A 13,871-nucleotide genomic window follows, 5' to 3' on the forward strand; every position below is an offset into this window, starting at 1 on the left:
CCCCCCCTCGGCTGCAGAGGGCGCGCGGGAGGCACGCGGCGCTCCGGCCCCGCGGAAGCGCAGCGAGGGCCGAGGGGTGGGGAGGGGAGGGGAGGGGAGGGGTGGACATGCAGTGTAGAGGCCATAGCAGAAGAGGAAGGTGAGTAAAGTCAAAGCACATCGTTACCTTGACCTTCTGCTGCATCTGAAGGCAAGACACAAAGCTTAGGACCCTGGAGCAAGAACTCAGCCCCCGGCAACAAGCCACATGGGCTTTCCACGCGACACGCCGACCCTTGGCGCTGAGGGCAGAGACATGGGGAGCAGAGGGTCCCCAAGGCCGGGACCCCTTTGGTGGCAGTCGATACCGCAAGCCCCTGAGCACCACTGCGGGGTCAGGCCCTCCTAGCAGTCACGTGCCACCCCCCCAGGGCGTCCCCGTGCACCGGGTGCAGGGCAGCTTCTGCTCTGCCTTCCCTGACTTACTTCCCCGAGGAGATGGCTGAGGCCACTCTGGGCAGACGCTTAATAGAAAGCGTGGGCATGGGAGGTCCTGTCCCCCAGCTTCTCAGGGGATTAACCACCCAACGGACATCCATGGGGCTCCTCCTGATGCCAGCCCAGCCGAGGTGCCAGGGACACATCAGTGGCTGAAACACACACAGTCCCCCACGGAGAGCGATGGGCTGGGGGGTGGGGCAGCAGCCTCGGACACAAGCCCACAAGCCCCGTCCCACCCCAGCGGCGGCACGGCGGGGCAGCAGGGGGCGCTGTGGCAGCGCGCAAGGCAGACATCTCCTCTGGCCCACAGGCTGGGAGGGCGGGAAGGCTGCCTGGGAGGGTGTCCCAGGCCTGAAGGAAGAGGGCTGCTAGGGGAGTAAACGGGACGCCGGGCGGGATGCTGGAGCAAGCGGCGCCCGCTCGGGGAAGTCAGTGTGGCTGTGGAGAGGCTTCTGGGGACGCGTCCACGGGCGGGGAAGAGAAGGGATGCGGTTGGAGCCAAACCATGAAGGGCTGTGAATGTGAAGCCCAGGGGCTGGGTCGGGAGGAAGTGTGCATTTGAAATGGATCCCGCCGGCTGCTCAGAGCAGGGAGAATGGTGGGGGAGACCGGGGCAGGCGGGGGGCGGGGGGCTGATGGAAACATACAGATGGAGGACCAGGGCGGTGGCGGTGGAGAGGTGCGGCCCAAGAGCTGAGCTGCGCACGAGCCCCAGGAACAGGGACCCCGCTGATGTCACATCAGGGGATGTCGGACCCAGGAGGGCTGGTGGGATTCATAAGGGGAGGCGGGAGCGGATACAACTTACACACTTGAAAGAAAATGTTGGTAGCACAGCGGGCGGACACAGAAGCAAGCACGGGGGGCTTTTTCAAATGTGGGGATGCACCGCACTCAGTTCCCTTTTAACGAAACTGGGGGTGATGGTGGCACTCGCACGAGTGTCCAGCTGAGGGGCTCAGGACAGTGTGGGTTTAGCAATGACAAGGACATCACTGACAGACTAAGGGGAAAGGACCAGGGGGAGGGTCACCCACCCTCAGACGGAACGGGCAGCTGGGAGAGGCCCGCAGGTTCTGTGAGCTTCCTGGGAGCCCGTGGGAGTCCCCGTCAGCCCTGCAAGCACGCCGGGCCCCCTGGCCTGGGCCCCCGGCACCCAGCCCAGCAACATAACACCCTCACCTCCAGGCCAGCCCCCAGAGAGAGAGGTCACATGCACGTCCTCCAGCCTTGCTGCCACAGGGCTTTTCACTGTCAGCTACGCCCCTTCTTTTTCGTTTGTTCTCTCCCAAACACCACACCAATCGCTCAACTGTATGTACCAAGGCCTTCATGCCCCCACATTTTATTGGGTTTTGACCGCTAATCCAGTTTGCAAAACCACACGTCTGTTTGTTTCAGGAAACAAGTGTGAAAATAATGTACTTTCACCTGACTGCCCCCACCAGGACAGACACACAATCCAGACATCTATTCTTGGCTTTGGACATCAACCTCTTTCTCCCTCCTTGTTCCCATCTACTGGCACTCCTTCCCTTCTAGACTCACCGCTTCCCGTCTTGAGTGAGTTCCTTCAACAATCCCCTCAGCCTCTGTCTCCTCAGCTATAAAATGAGGGTGCCCGGCACGGCTGCCCTATCGGGCTGTGGGAGTGCTCAGGGTGGTGACCCACACTCAGTGTCGGGCGCTGGCGAGCGTGGAGCGCCTGGGAAGCCACGCTTACTATAAGTTTAGGCCCAGCTTTTAGTTTCTCCTTTACCCAACATGCATTTTAAAGTCTCAAAAGCCATCCCGTGGCACACGAGCCACTGGCCCAGCTCTGCAGTGGGCATGTATTTGACAGCCGTGGATTGCACTCATCTCACTGTTAGGGTTACAGTGCTGAACTGGGGTGAATGTTGGCCCCTAAAGGCTATGTTCATGTCCTCACCCCTGGAACCTGTGGATGTGACCTTATTTGGAAAAAGGGTCTTTGCAGATGTGACGAAGTTAAGGATCTCAAGATGGGATCATCCTGGATCTAGGGTGGGGCCCACACCTAAATGACAAGTGCCCTTTAAGAGACAGAAGATGACACAGACACAGAGGAAAAGGCCACCTGAAGACAGACGCAGAGATTGGAGTGATGCAGCCATAAGCCAAGGGATGCTCGGGGCCGCCAAAAGCCGGAAGAGGAAGGAAGGATCCTCCCCTAGAGCTTCCAGAAGGAACCAGCACTGCTGCCACCTTGCTCTTGGATTTCTGGCCTCCAGAACCATGAGAGAATAGATCTGTTGTTTTAAGTCTTTTGAGCTGGGACAAGTGATAGCTCTAAGGCCAACCCAGCCTCCAGCTCTGCACTCCCTCTCACTCTTCCTGTTCACACCACTCTACAGCCAAGCTTTTGGCACGATAGCAAGTGGGTGGGAACTCAAGCAGGGCAGCCATGAACAGCTGTGCAGGTTGCGCACTGAGATGATAACCCTGTCCCTGGAGCACTGCTATGCACAGCCTGTGGAGCACCAAACACAATGGAGACGGCAGCAATATCCACACACAAAGCATTCTGGGACCCAAGTCGTTTCCTGGGAAGCTCAGGTCCAGGCTAGAATTAAGTGCAGAGGCCCAGAGCAAGGGAAGGGGAAGCCTCACAGGGGATGGTCCTGAGCTGCAGGAAGGAGGAAATCTATGGCTGAGTCAGGGTCTCTCACTTGAACTAAAAATCGCCTGTCTTCAACCAGAGACGCTCTCGGCAAACAGCGACACGTCGACACTGTGCTTAGGAAACCATCGATAATGGCATCCCCACGGGGCTCACCCCGACATGGGCCCCCCCCGACACGGGGCTCCCCCCGACACAGGGCTCCCGTGGGTGGGCTTCTCAGACACATTCCATCTGTAACTATTCAGTTCACACACCCCGGATAGGGTCACAGCTACAGCCTAAAATGAAAGCCGCCTATGTTACGAAGCTGGTGTGTAACGTGGTGGGGGGACCACACTCTCCTCTTCCTTTAAAACAATTCGTGATTCTCTGGCTCACGGGGAGAAGCGGGGGCACCCAGGCAGCGGGCAGTGGCTCCTTGGGATCTGAGAGGGAGGGGAGGGCTGCCACACCTCCGAGGTCCCGGGGACGCCTGCCCTCTGCCTCCGAAGGGCCCACGTCCCCTAGGGTGAGGTCTGAAGCCACGTGGATATCCAGGGGCCCTCCTGTTCTACGAGAAACCCAGGGCTCACCCTTGGAAGATCAAGGTCATTGGGCCCAGCCCAGTCCTCTCTTCCAGGCCGCTTTACACTTCAGTTTGGCCGAGGTCCGTCCCCAAGCGTTTTAAAAAGTGCAGCACCACCTCCACCTCAGCCCGGGGAGATCTGCTGAGGAGGTGTCTTGGGCAGGCTGTGGAAGGTTCCTGAATCTTAACTTGCTCGGGGCTCTGCCCCTTCCCCTCCAAAGCCCTGGCCCCTCTGTTCACGTCGAGCAGCGGGAGGGTGCAGCCACAGGCGGCCGCAGGGCAGGTCCACTTACGCTGAATGCTGAAGCAGAATTTCTTCTGCTGGTAGGAGATATAGCTGGAGACAGCGCCGATCAGGGCCATGGCCAGAGCACTGGCCACGCCGGCAATGGTGCCAGTCTCTGCTGACATGCCTGGGGAATGGAGAGAGGCGGGGTCAAGCCCACGACGCCACAGGGATTGACTCAGGCGCCTGGCTCTCCGCTACCCGGCGAGCTAAGCTTGTTCTAGGGCCCGTGACCCCCAAGCCAGTGTGCGGGGGGCTGTGCCACTTATACCGAAGGGCGGAAAATGACACAGTGTGCCCATGGGTCTACCAAGTACTTTCCGTTTTCCGCAAGGATTTCCATTTTGAGCGGCTTGAAAGGTGACCGTGGAGGCGCTGCAGCCTCCGCCCCGCCAGCTGAGGCCCAGATAGGCCAGCGGGCTGCCCCTGGGGCCACTTCCCCGGGATCCAGAGCTTCACGCTTAATTCCTTTAAATGGCTGCGTTCCTCTGCTGGTGGCCTCACTGACGGGTCTCTACCAGGAACCGTCATGGGAGGGTCAGGAAGACCAGCTCTGAGACGAAAGCGGGCCAGTTTGTGGTTTCCAGCAGAAACCTCGGGACTCAAACTCACCGGATCCTGAGTCGTCCCCGCTGTCGTACTGGCCATCACCTGCAGAAAGGACAAAAGCCGTCAGTGTCCTCCGTGACCACCAGCTCGGGGTCGGGAGGGACAGCCCCTTCCCGACTGGCTGAGCCTTCCGGGTCCACCTCTGCCCCAGGCCCTGCCAGCACAGCCCCTGTGGGCTCTACCCTGACTGTAGCAAGACCTGCTTCCTTATGCCTGTCACCTGCCAAAGCCCAGGTGGGACGTTTTATTTTTGAAGTGACAGCGACTGTGCACTGAGAACGTGTTACATCCTGGCTCTTCACACGCAGTCCGCTGGGGCAGGTGCGCCCAGCAACCATCCCCAACGATAGCGCAGGGAGCAGAGGTGCGCAGGTGGGGGACTTGCCGGCAGGTGGCGGAGCTGAGCCCACGCCAGGCGAGCCTGCCTCTGAAGGATCACACCGCGTGGGTCCCATGCATCTAGTGTCCCCTGTAAAATATATTTATCGTTTACCTAATTATAGAAACACGGTTATGTAAAACTTTGTTTTAAAAAAGGACAAAAGATTAGCATAAAAATATTTCATCATCCTACTACCCAAAGAGATTTACAGTTAATATTTCAATTTCTTTTCCTCCTGTCCTTTGCCCTTTACCTGGTTTTCTTCAAATCCAGATGCTTCTGCTCATGTAACTTAGGTGCACATACGGTGCCCTTACAATACGCTACAGGATTAAGTGGTAATCAGGAGTTTTTTAAGGGCCATCCACTTCTGGCTTGGCCTAGAGTTTGAGTTGTTCTTGGAACATAAACCAATGCAGGCTGACAATCACCTATCTAGGATTTTGAAATTCAAAAGGCTCTGAAATACCACAGAGATGGAGAACAGATTAGTGGTTGACAGGGGTTAGGGAGGGTGAAGACGGAGGGAGTTGGCTGTGATGAAAAGAGGGAAACCGGAAGGATCCTTGTGGTGACAGAAGTGTTCTTTTCTTAACTGCAGTGGTGGTCACACAAACCTACATGTGATAAAATTTCATAGAATGAAACAGACACTCCCTCTCTCACTCACACACACACACACACACACACACACACACACACACACACACACACACCCACACACCCTGCCCAGACAGCAGCTCCCTAACAAGCAAGCGGTGCCATTTAGGACATTAATTAGCCTTGAGCACTCCCTTCACGGCACCCTCTTCTCAGGACATAATGCTCATTAATGGAGGGAGCCCGTGTTCCCAGAGCCCAGGGTTCTTGGGGGAAACTGCTCTAGTATGCTGGGGGGATGTAGGTGCATGAATTGTAACAAATGTACCCCCCTCCAGTGGGGCATGCTGCTAATGGGTAGGCTGGGGGCGTGGGGAACTCTCCATACAATGTGCTCAATTTTGCTGTGAACCTAAAATTGCTCTAAAAAATAAAGTCTTTTTTTTAAAAAATAAGGGTCTTGGGGGAGAAAATGAGATTTGCTATGTTCCCACCTGGGACTGAATCCTTGAGTTAAATGCATTTTACAGGCATCCATGATTGGAAATGAATGGTTACTTACAAAACAAGGAGCTGGCATTTTCAAAAACACAATCACTGCTGTCGGAGGAAGCAGAGCAGAGAGGAGGACATGAGTCACCCTGTGCATTAACGTGTGCGCAGCGAGGTCACTTGTGAGGACTGGCCCATCACTGGTCCCTTCTGCTGCGCCAGAGGCGGCTGTCGTCAAGGGTAGCGGCTACCCCTCACAGGCGTCCTCTGCTGACGTGTTCATGTCACTAGATTTCCAGATAGGAATGAGCAATTCAACCCACTCTTTGGTTCACCTTGAGCTGGAATGAAGCTGAGTGTTCCCAAGTCTCCCTTTCCTGATTAATTCTTGATCATGAGGATTCACAACAACTTGAACCTCACAATCTGTATGGCCAGGAGCTATGAGGGTGTTGCATGAAATGTAAACAGGAAGGCCCCCTGATCTCCAGGGGCATCTGGAGAGCTCTGGCTCCCCTTGGCTGTCAAAAATACTGAAATGCTCAATTCTTCAGTCTCTAGGAATCCCTGACTACCTGACCATCTGTGATTGGACGAAAGTGTTTTTCTAAGAAGACGACAAGTAAATGTTACTCCCTGCTCAAAAAGAAATGTGATCCCATCCTGTGGGTCACTCACTGCTCAGATGGGCACGTGGGCTGAGAATACTAAGAGGTTAAAGAACAATTGGAAAATAAGACCCCAGTTACCCAAGCCAATGTCACTGTTTTGATCCCTATTTGGCTACTGAGCTCCATTCACTTCCTCTGAGCACAGGCTGAACCCAGCTCCTTTATGAAATGCATGCCATGCAAAAAGTGGTACTGGGACAACTGATGACCCACTGGCATAACAAATTTATCCAAACCAACACCACCAATGGGAGTAAGTTTCCAATAAATATAAAACGGATGAAGCCATAAAAGCAGTACAAGAAAATGTAGGACAACATTTATATTGTCTTGGGGTAACGAATGACTTCCTAAACCTGGCCCTCAAGCCAGGAGCCTGAAATGGAAAAGATTATATCAAAAGTCAAAACTTCCATACTGAAAGCACAAGAAACGAAAGGGAAAAATGGATAAATTGGACTCTGTCAAAATTAAAAACCTTTGTGCTTCATAGAACATCATCAAGAAAGTGCAAAAACAGCCCACAGAATGGAAGAAAACATTTCTCCAGAGAGATATACAAATGGCCAATAAGCGCACGAAAAGAGCTCAGCATCCTTAGTCACCAGGGAAATGCAAATCAAACCCACGATGAGATACCACTTCACTGGCATTAGGATGGCCGCAATCCAAAAAAGGTAAATAGGTGTTAGTGAGGATGTGAAGAAACTGGATCTTTCAGACAATGCTGATGAGAATGTAAAATGCTACAGCTGCTACGGAAAACAGGTTGGTGGTTACTCCCAAAGGTAAACACACAGAGTTACCACAAGACTGAACAATTCCACTTCTAGATATATATATATATATATATATACACACACACACACACACACACACACACACACACACACACACCCAAGAGAATTGAAAACACCTGACCAAACAGAAACTGGTACACTGATTTCATTGCCGCATCAGTCGTAAAAGCCACAAAGTGGAAACCACCTAAAGGTTCATCAATTGATGAATGGGTAAATAAAATGTCTTTGGGGGGCTTCCCTGGTGGCGCAGCGGTTGAGCGTCCGCCTGACGATGCAGGGCACACGGGTTCGTGCCACGGTCCGGGAGGATCCCGCGTGCCTCGGAGCGGCTGGGCCCGTGAGCCATGGCCGCTGGCCCCGGAACCAAAAAAAAAAAAAAAAAAAAAAAGTCTTTGGAAGGTATGAAAAGAGATTAATAATCCCTAATGTAAAAGGAGCCCTTACACATACATGAGTAGAAAATGGGACAATGGGCATGAATAGGCAATTCACACAATATATTAAGAGTGTCTAATAAGACAGAGGTGAAAAGTGTTTCACTTCTTGGATGCAAAGAAATGGAAAATTTAAGCAGGATAGCATTTTGTACTGATCCAATCTGCAAAGATTGCAAAACTAAAATACCCAGTGAAAGTGAGTATATGAGCAAACAGGCAGCTGTCTCCTTCCTAGTGGTGGAAATGGCAGCTGGTACAACTGGAATGGAATGCCATGTGGCAGTACACGCAGAGAGCTGCATCTTTAAAAATTTACACCTCCTGTGACTCAGCAGTTCAAGTTCTAGGAATTGGTCTGACAGACAGTTAAGGTTTTATACATTTGGCAATGAGGAAGCTCATCCCAGCACTGTGTACAGTAGTAAAAAGCTGGAGGAAAAACCCTCTCTGTACAAATACAGGCCCTGGTTAAAGGAGGCACAGTGAAACATAATATTATGCAGGTGGTTGACATGATTTTTTAAAGGACGACTCCCTAATACAGAAAAAGATATTCAGGGTATTACTGAACTTAAAAAACTGGCTTTGAAGAGGTAACACGATCCCATTTTTGTAAAAATATTTACGAATATATACCTTATGCAGAGGTAAAACAATAAACAACTATTTTTCATAGAATTTTTCAAAGAATGTTGAAAATATGCAAAAGCCTCACGCAAATCTATCCAAATCTACTTTCCCACAACTGGAGAAATAGTTCCAAGAGGTTATTTCACAGGCCACTGGCAGGACCTTCATTTTCATGGACAATATGTTTTGTATCCTCACCTGCCTTCTGAGTTCACAATTATACATCACAACTACATACCAAAGAGTCTAGAGTCGCCTTCTATTGTACTAGAAATTCCCCGGTACAGCATATCTCAGATTACAATTTGCTTTGAGTATAGACACCTGTACATGTAGATAGTTATGGAATGCCAGAGCTCTGGGGACCACTGTCATAGCGATAGTGACTGCCATAGCGGTAGGGACTGCCACCATAGCTCAAGGGACCCCATAGCTATAGTGCCCACCATAACTATAAGGGCTCCTATAGCTATAGAGACCACTGTAGCTACAGAGAACACTGTAGAACAGGAGGCGTTACCCTGTTGTCAACAGAAATGTTACCTCAGCGTCTTCCAACATAAAAGACGACAATGCATTGATACATACAGACACATCAATCTTGAGTCACAACAGCCGCATGCCTGTCAGACAGGGATGCAATGCACTGACGTGTCCCTCACCGACAACAGTGCAATTCCAGACTCACAGCCAGTGCCTGACACGTCTGATTTGCCATGGGCATGGAGAGCCACGTGACAGTGGTAGATAACAGCTAGAATGGCCGAGGGGGGCCGTTCAAGTGTTTCAGGACCTTTGTAAGTATGCTAGACTTCCAGCAGCCACAGCTAGGAGTTTTAGATAGTTTTAAAAATTATCTTCATTATTTAAAAAGTGGCAGCAGAAATGCAAAGTAAAATTTAAAAAAACTGAGAAATGAATAAACAAAGAGGGACAAACACTTGCTTCAAATGACCCATGGTTACAAAGTCAAATCGAACTGAAGAGAGTCAGGCAGAACATGGCTCCCTAGGCTAACCGCTGGGGATGCCATTCCTCACTGTCCCAGAAAGTCTCCAAAGCCCAGGTCTCCTCCATCCCCCACCTCAGCGAAGAGAACGGTCACCCTACCCTCTAGATAACGTGACAGGTGCCCCAGCCCAACACTGAGCTGTACACCCCACCCACCTATGGCAAGCTCCCAAGACACCAGAAGTTATCTCAGAGAAAAGCCCTGTGTTCACGCCGCCCTCGTGCGTGCGTGCATGCGTGTGTGTGTACGTGCATGTGTGTTGGGGGCAGGGGCTCTGAGGGAGCATGTGGGTTTTTTCACATCCTAGAACACTAGAACCAGAGAGCTGTTCTTCACATCTGAAACATCCTATTTCTTCATGCTATGAAAGCTGAAAAAAATCAGAAATGGGTCCACAGAGAGTCATGGAAAGGGCTGTCTGGCGGCAAGTCCCTAACTTTTTTCAGCTCCCAATAGAAGGCAATGTTTCTGGGGTAAGCCCTTCCACTTAAGCTCTTTTGCCATGATTATGTTCCCATCGAGACCCAATTCCCTGTTGCATGAGATCAACTTAATGGCTTGGAAGGGACCATGACAGTGCCCAGATATTTCGAGACAGTGACTGTAAATACAGTAAAAATGGAAGAGGAACGATTTCTTTAGACTCGGGAGGGAAAGTAGATAAACACAACGTGGTACATCTACACAAAGGAATATTATTCAGCCGTAAGAGGAAACGAAGCACTGAGCCGTGCTATAACGTGGATGAACCTTGAATACGTGCCAAGTAAAAGAAGCCAGACACAAAAGGGTAAATGCTATACGATTCCACTTAAATGAGGTACCTAAAGTAGTGAAATTCACAGAGGCAGAAGGTAGACTAGTGGCTATTAGGGGCTGCAGGGAGGGGAGAATGGGGCATAACTGCTTAATAGGCACAGTTTCCCTTTGGGAAGGTTCTGGAGATGGATGGTGGTGATGGCTGCACACTTTCAATGATGAAAATGGTAAATGTTATGTATATCTTACTACAATAAAAAAAAATTTAAACTCAGTAAGGAACCCTGGGGGCCTGGAAGACTCTAGAAGACTGGAGGCTCCAGGTGGGGAGCAAGCAGAGGCCTCAGCAAGGCTTCCCATGCATGGTATTAGAAGAGAAACAAATGGAATGAAAATTCAAAGGCAGGAAGCAGTCTGATGAGTCTGTCCAGGCACCTGCGAGACAAGAGGGGCGAGCAGAGGAAGCTGTCTGTGCAAAGCCCTGGAAGGCAATCCAAGACGGAGGCTCCTGGGCACCAGAAGGCCGCAGCTGGAGGGAGAGAACACTGGAAGCTACGGCCAAAAACAGCTTCTCACTTAACCCTGGGGAGTAGAGGTGATGGGCTCCCGCTTCACACGTGGGGACACCTTCACACACCTGGAGGGGAACGTCTACATCTCTTTAGAGGTATGGGTTTTGACTCTTGCCTCTGGTTTTAAGAACTGCATGCTTTGGCCTTAAAAACTACCATCTGGGAGTGAAAAGAGTGCTCAATCTGGTTCTAATATGAAATTTTCTCTTTTGACTAAAAACAGTGATGCAGTATTTTCTGCTAATGACATCCCTGCTCCCCTCCACGCCCTTTCCCAACTGAGGACAGACACCAGGAGCCAGAGGTAGATCAGGTAAGGCGTTTGCTTCATGAACAGGGCTTCCGAGGACTCCTCCGCTCCCCACCCCCCGCCCCCCACAAAACCACCTGGGGGAGAGCTGTGTTCACAGATCAGATTTATCGAGTTCACCTCCCGAAAGAGTGCACACTTACCCACCAGTTACATGAGGGGCACAGCCTCCCTCATCTCTCCCTTTGGGGTCCAAAAGAAAGCATTTCATGCCACGATGCCATCACTCATGTGGCCCAGAGGGTCGTCAGCCTAGCCAATCAAATGTGTCACTCTTCATGGGAAAGCGTGGGCGGAAGGGTAGAGAGCAAAGCCAGGTGTTTGGTCCATCCTGGTCCCCTTCATTTCAGGAAACTTTCATTGGGGGTGTCAGGGATACACAAGGAAAAAGGTGCCTGCCTTCAGGAAGCCCAATATAGCAGGAGTGAAAAAGCTACACGTGACTCGGTGTGACTCAGTAATGACAGGGGCTATGCTGTACCAGCAGGATGACAGAAGTTCTACGAGAACCAAAGGCACGAGATGGGCGCTGTGCCACAGGGCCACGGAGGGGAGGGGCCTCCAGAGAGGAGGGGATCTTTGAGGTGTCCCTCAAGGGATCAGTGGCTGAGCATTTGCTGGACATGAGTGGGAATTCATCTGGTGGAAGAAAGGCATTTAAACAGAAGAACAGCATGTGAAGGCACAAAGATAGGCATGGACCAGCTTGTTCACATGTTTGGAGGCGAAATGAAGTTGACGGTCTAGGGCAGAAAGATATGTCAGCAGGATAAGAGGCTTGAACTTATCTTATAGGCATTAGGGAGCCATTCAAGAGACTTTTTGTTGTTGTTGTTTTGGCTTAAAAATTTTTTCCCAACAATTAAGAAAAAGTTCAAACATTCAAAGAAGTTGAAAACACTGTACAGTGAACACTCATATACCCACCATCTGGATTCTATAATTAACAGTTTACATTATTCACTTTATCATATGTCCATCCATCCCTCTATCCATCCAATCTTATTTTTGTGATGCATTTCAAAGTAAGTCTCAGACATCTGTATGCTTCACCCATACACATATTATAACCTAGAGTTCCATGTTTGCTTGTGATTCCTTTTTTACGGTAAAATTTATATATAATAAAATACTAACCTTACATGTACCATTTTGTAAGTTTTCGCAGATGCATACACCTGTGAAACCCATACCCCCACTGAGATACAGAATTAACATCAGTCCAGAAAGTTCTCTCATGTCCCTGTCCAATTAATCTCCATTCTCACCCCAATCCACAGCAGCCGTGGATCTCATTTGTAACATTAGAAATTAGTTTTACAAATATTAGAACTTCACATGACTAGGCTCATATAGTATGTACTGTTCTTTTCCACTGGCTTCTTTCACTCAGCATAATATTTTTGACATTTATTCATGTTATCCTGTGTATTAGTAGGTCATTCCACTGTATGAATATATATCACAATTTGTCTATCCATTCTCCTATTGATAATTAGGCTGTTTACAGTTTCTTTTGTTGTTGCTTTGCTATTATAAATAAAGTCGCTTTTAGAATTCTGTTATAAGTCTTTTTTGGACATAAGCTCTCATTTTTCTTAAAAATAAGTGAAATTGCTGGGTTATTGGGGAGGTCTATGTTCAGTTTTATAAGAAACTTTACATTCACACCAACAACATACGAGCATTCCAGTTGCTCCACTTACGCACTAACATTCGGTATCTGTCAGTCTTTCTGATTTTAGCCATTCTGGTGGCTGTGTTGTGGACTCATCATAGTTTTCATTCGCATTTCCCCAAGAAAGATTTTGAGCATCTTCATATCACTTCTTTTATGAAGTGTCTCTTAGGCTCGTTTTTTAATTGGGCTGTTTGTCTTTTCATTATTACACAATAGTTTTAAACAGAGGACTGACAAGATCATGTTCCTGGTGATTCTCTCTGGCAGCTGCATGGAGGACAGGCTGGAGCCAGGAGACCAGCTAAGAGGTTAAGGTAATGACCCAAGGGTAGGTGATATGGGCCTGGGCTTGAGGGGAGGCAAAGAGAAAGAATATTCCAAATTCCAAAGATACTAGCAGAGAGGATGTCTGGCATGAGGAGTTGAGGAGGTCAACAAATCCTCTTCTCAAAAAGCAACTATAACCCTGGACAATCAAAGACAGCCATTTCAGGAAACAGATTTAGTTCCTGTGAGAACACCTGGAATCTGAGGCCTCTTCCCCCAGGGTTGCTCTCATTTCCCCTTCTCTCAGGTCTTTGAGCAGCTAGTTTAACTGGGGAGAGGTGGACAGGCCATGGAAATCAGCAACTGCACTACAGCTGCCAAACGGGACCCACATGACTTGGAGAGCCAGCAGCTCCTTTAGCCTGAGCAAGCTAACCAGTCAACTAGCCAGGGATTTAGCAGAGACGTGAGACAACCATAGAGGGCTTGATACACTCTCCACGTAGCCTTGGTTGCCCCGAAGCTGAGGACGTGCCCAGCAGAGACAGTACTGGTATTGGCTGAAGGCCAGCTACGGACAACAATGCAGCAGAATTGAGAGTCCAGAAACAAACTCTTACATCTATGGTCAATTGATTTTCCACAGGAGCCAAGACAGTTTAGTAGGGAAA

The 13,871-nt window shown here is 50.0% G+C and overlaps 1 protein-coding gene across 5 annotated transcripts in view; it reads right to left on the reverse strand.

The window, feature by feature from the left end:
- Nucleotides 1-13,871, reverse strand: part of CD99L2 (CD99 molecule like 2) — a 110,231-nt gene that overhangs the window by 3,656 nt on the left and 92,704 nt on the right. For 4 of the 5 annotated variants that reach the window (XM_007452124.1, XM_007452123.1, XM_007452122.1 and 1 more), the window contains 2 exons: nucleotides 4,588-4,626; nucleotides 3,983-4,102 (listed from right to left, as the gene is read on the reverse strand). In XM_007452124.1, coding sequence (XP_007452186.1) covers nucleotides 3,983-4,102; nucleotides 4,588-4,626 — 159 coding nt within the window. Of the gene's footprint in view, nucleotides 1-166; nucleotides 185-3,982; nucleotides 4,103-4,587; nucleotides 4,627-13,871 lie in introns of all 5 variants that reach the window. The other variant, XM_007452120.1, reaches the window with a different exon arrangement.

This window comes from Lipotes vexillifer, unplaced genomic scaffold (genome assembly GCF_000442215.2).
Source record: "Lipotes vexillifer unplaced genomic scaffold, Lipotes_vexillifer_v1.1 scaffold1081, whole genome shotgun sequence".
NCBI classification, from domain to species: domain Eukaryota; kingdom Metazoa; phylum Chordata; class Mammalia; order Artiodactyla; family Lipotidae; genus Lipotes; species Lipotes vexillifer.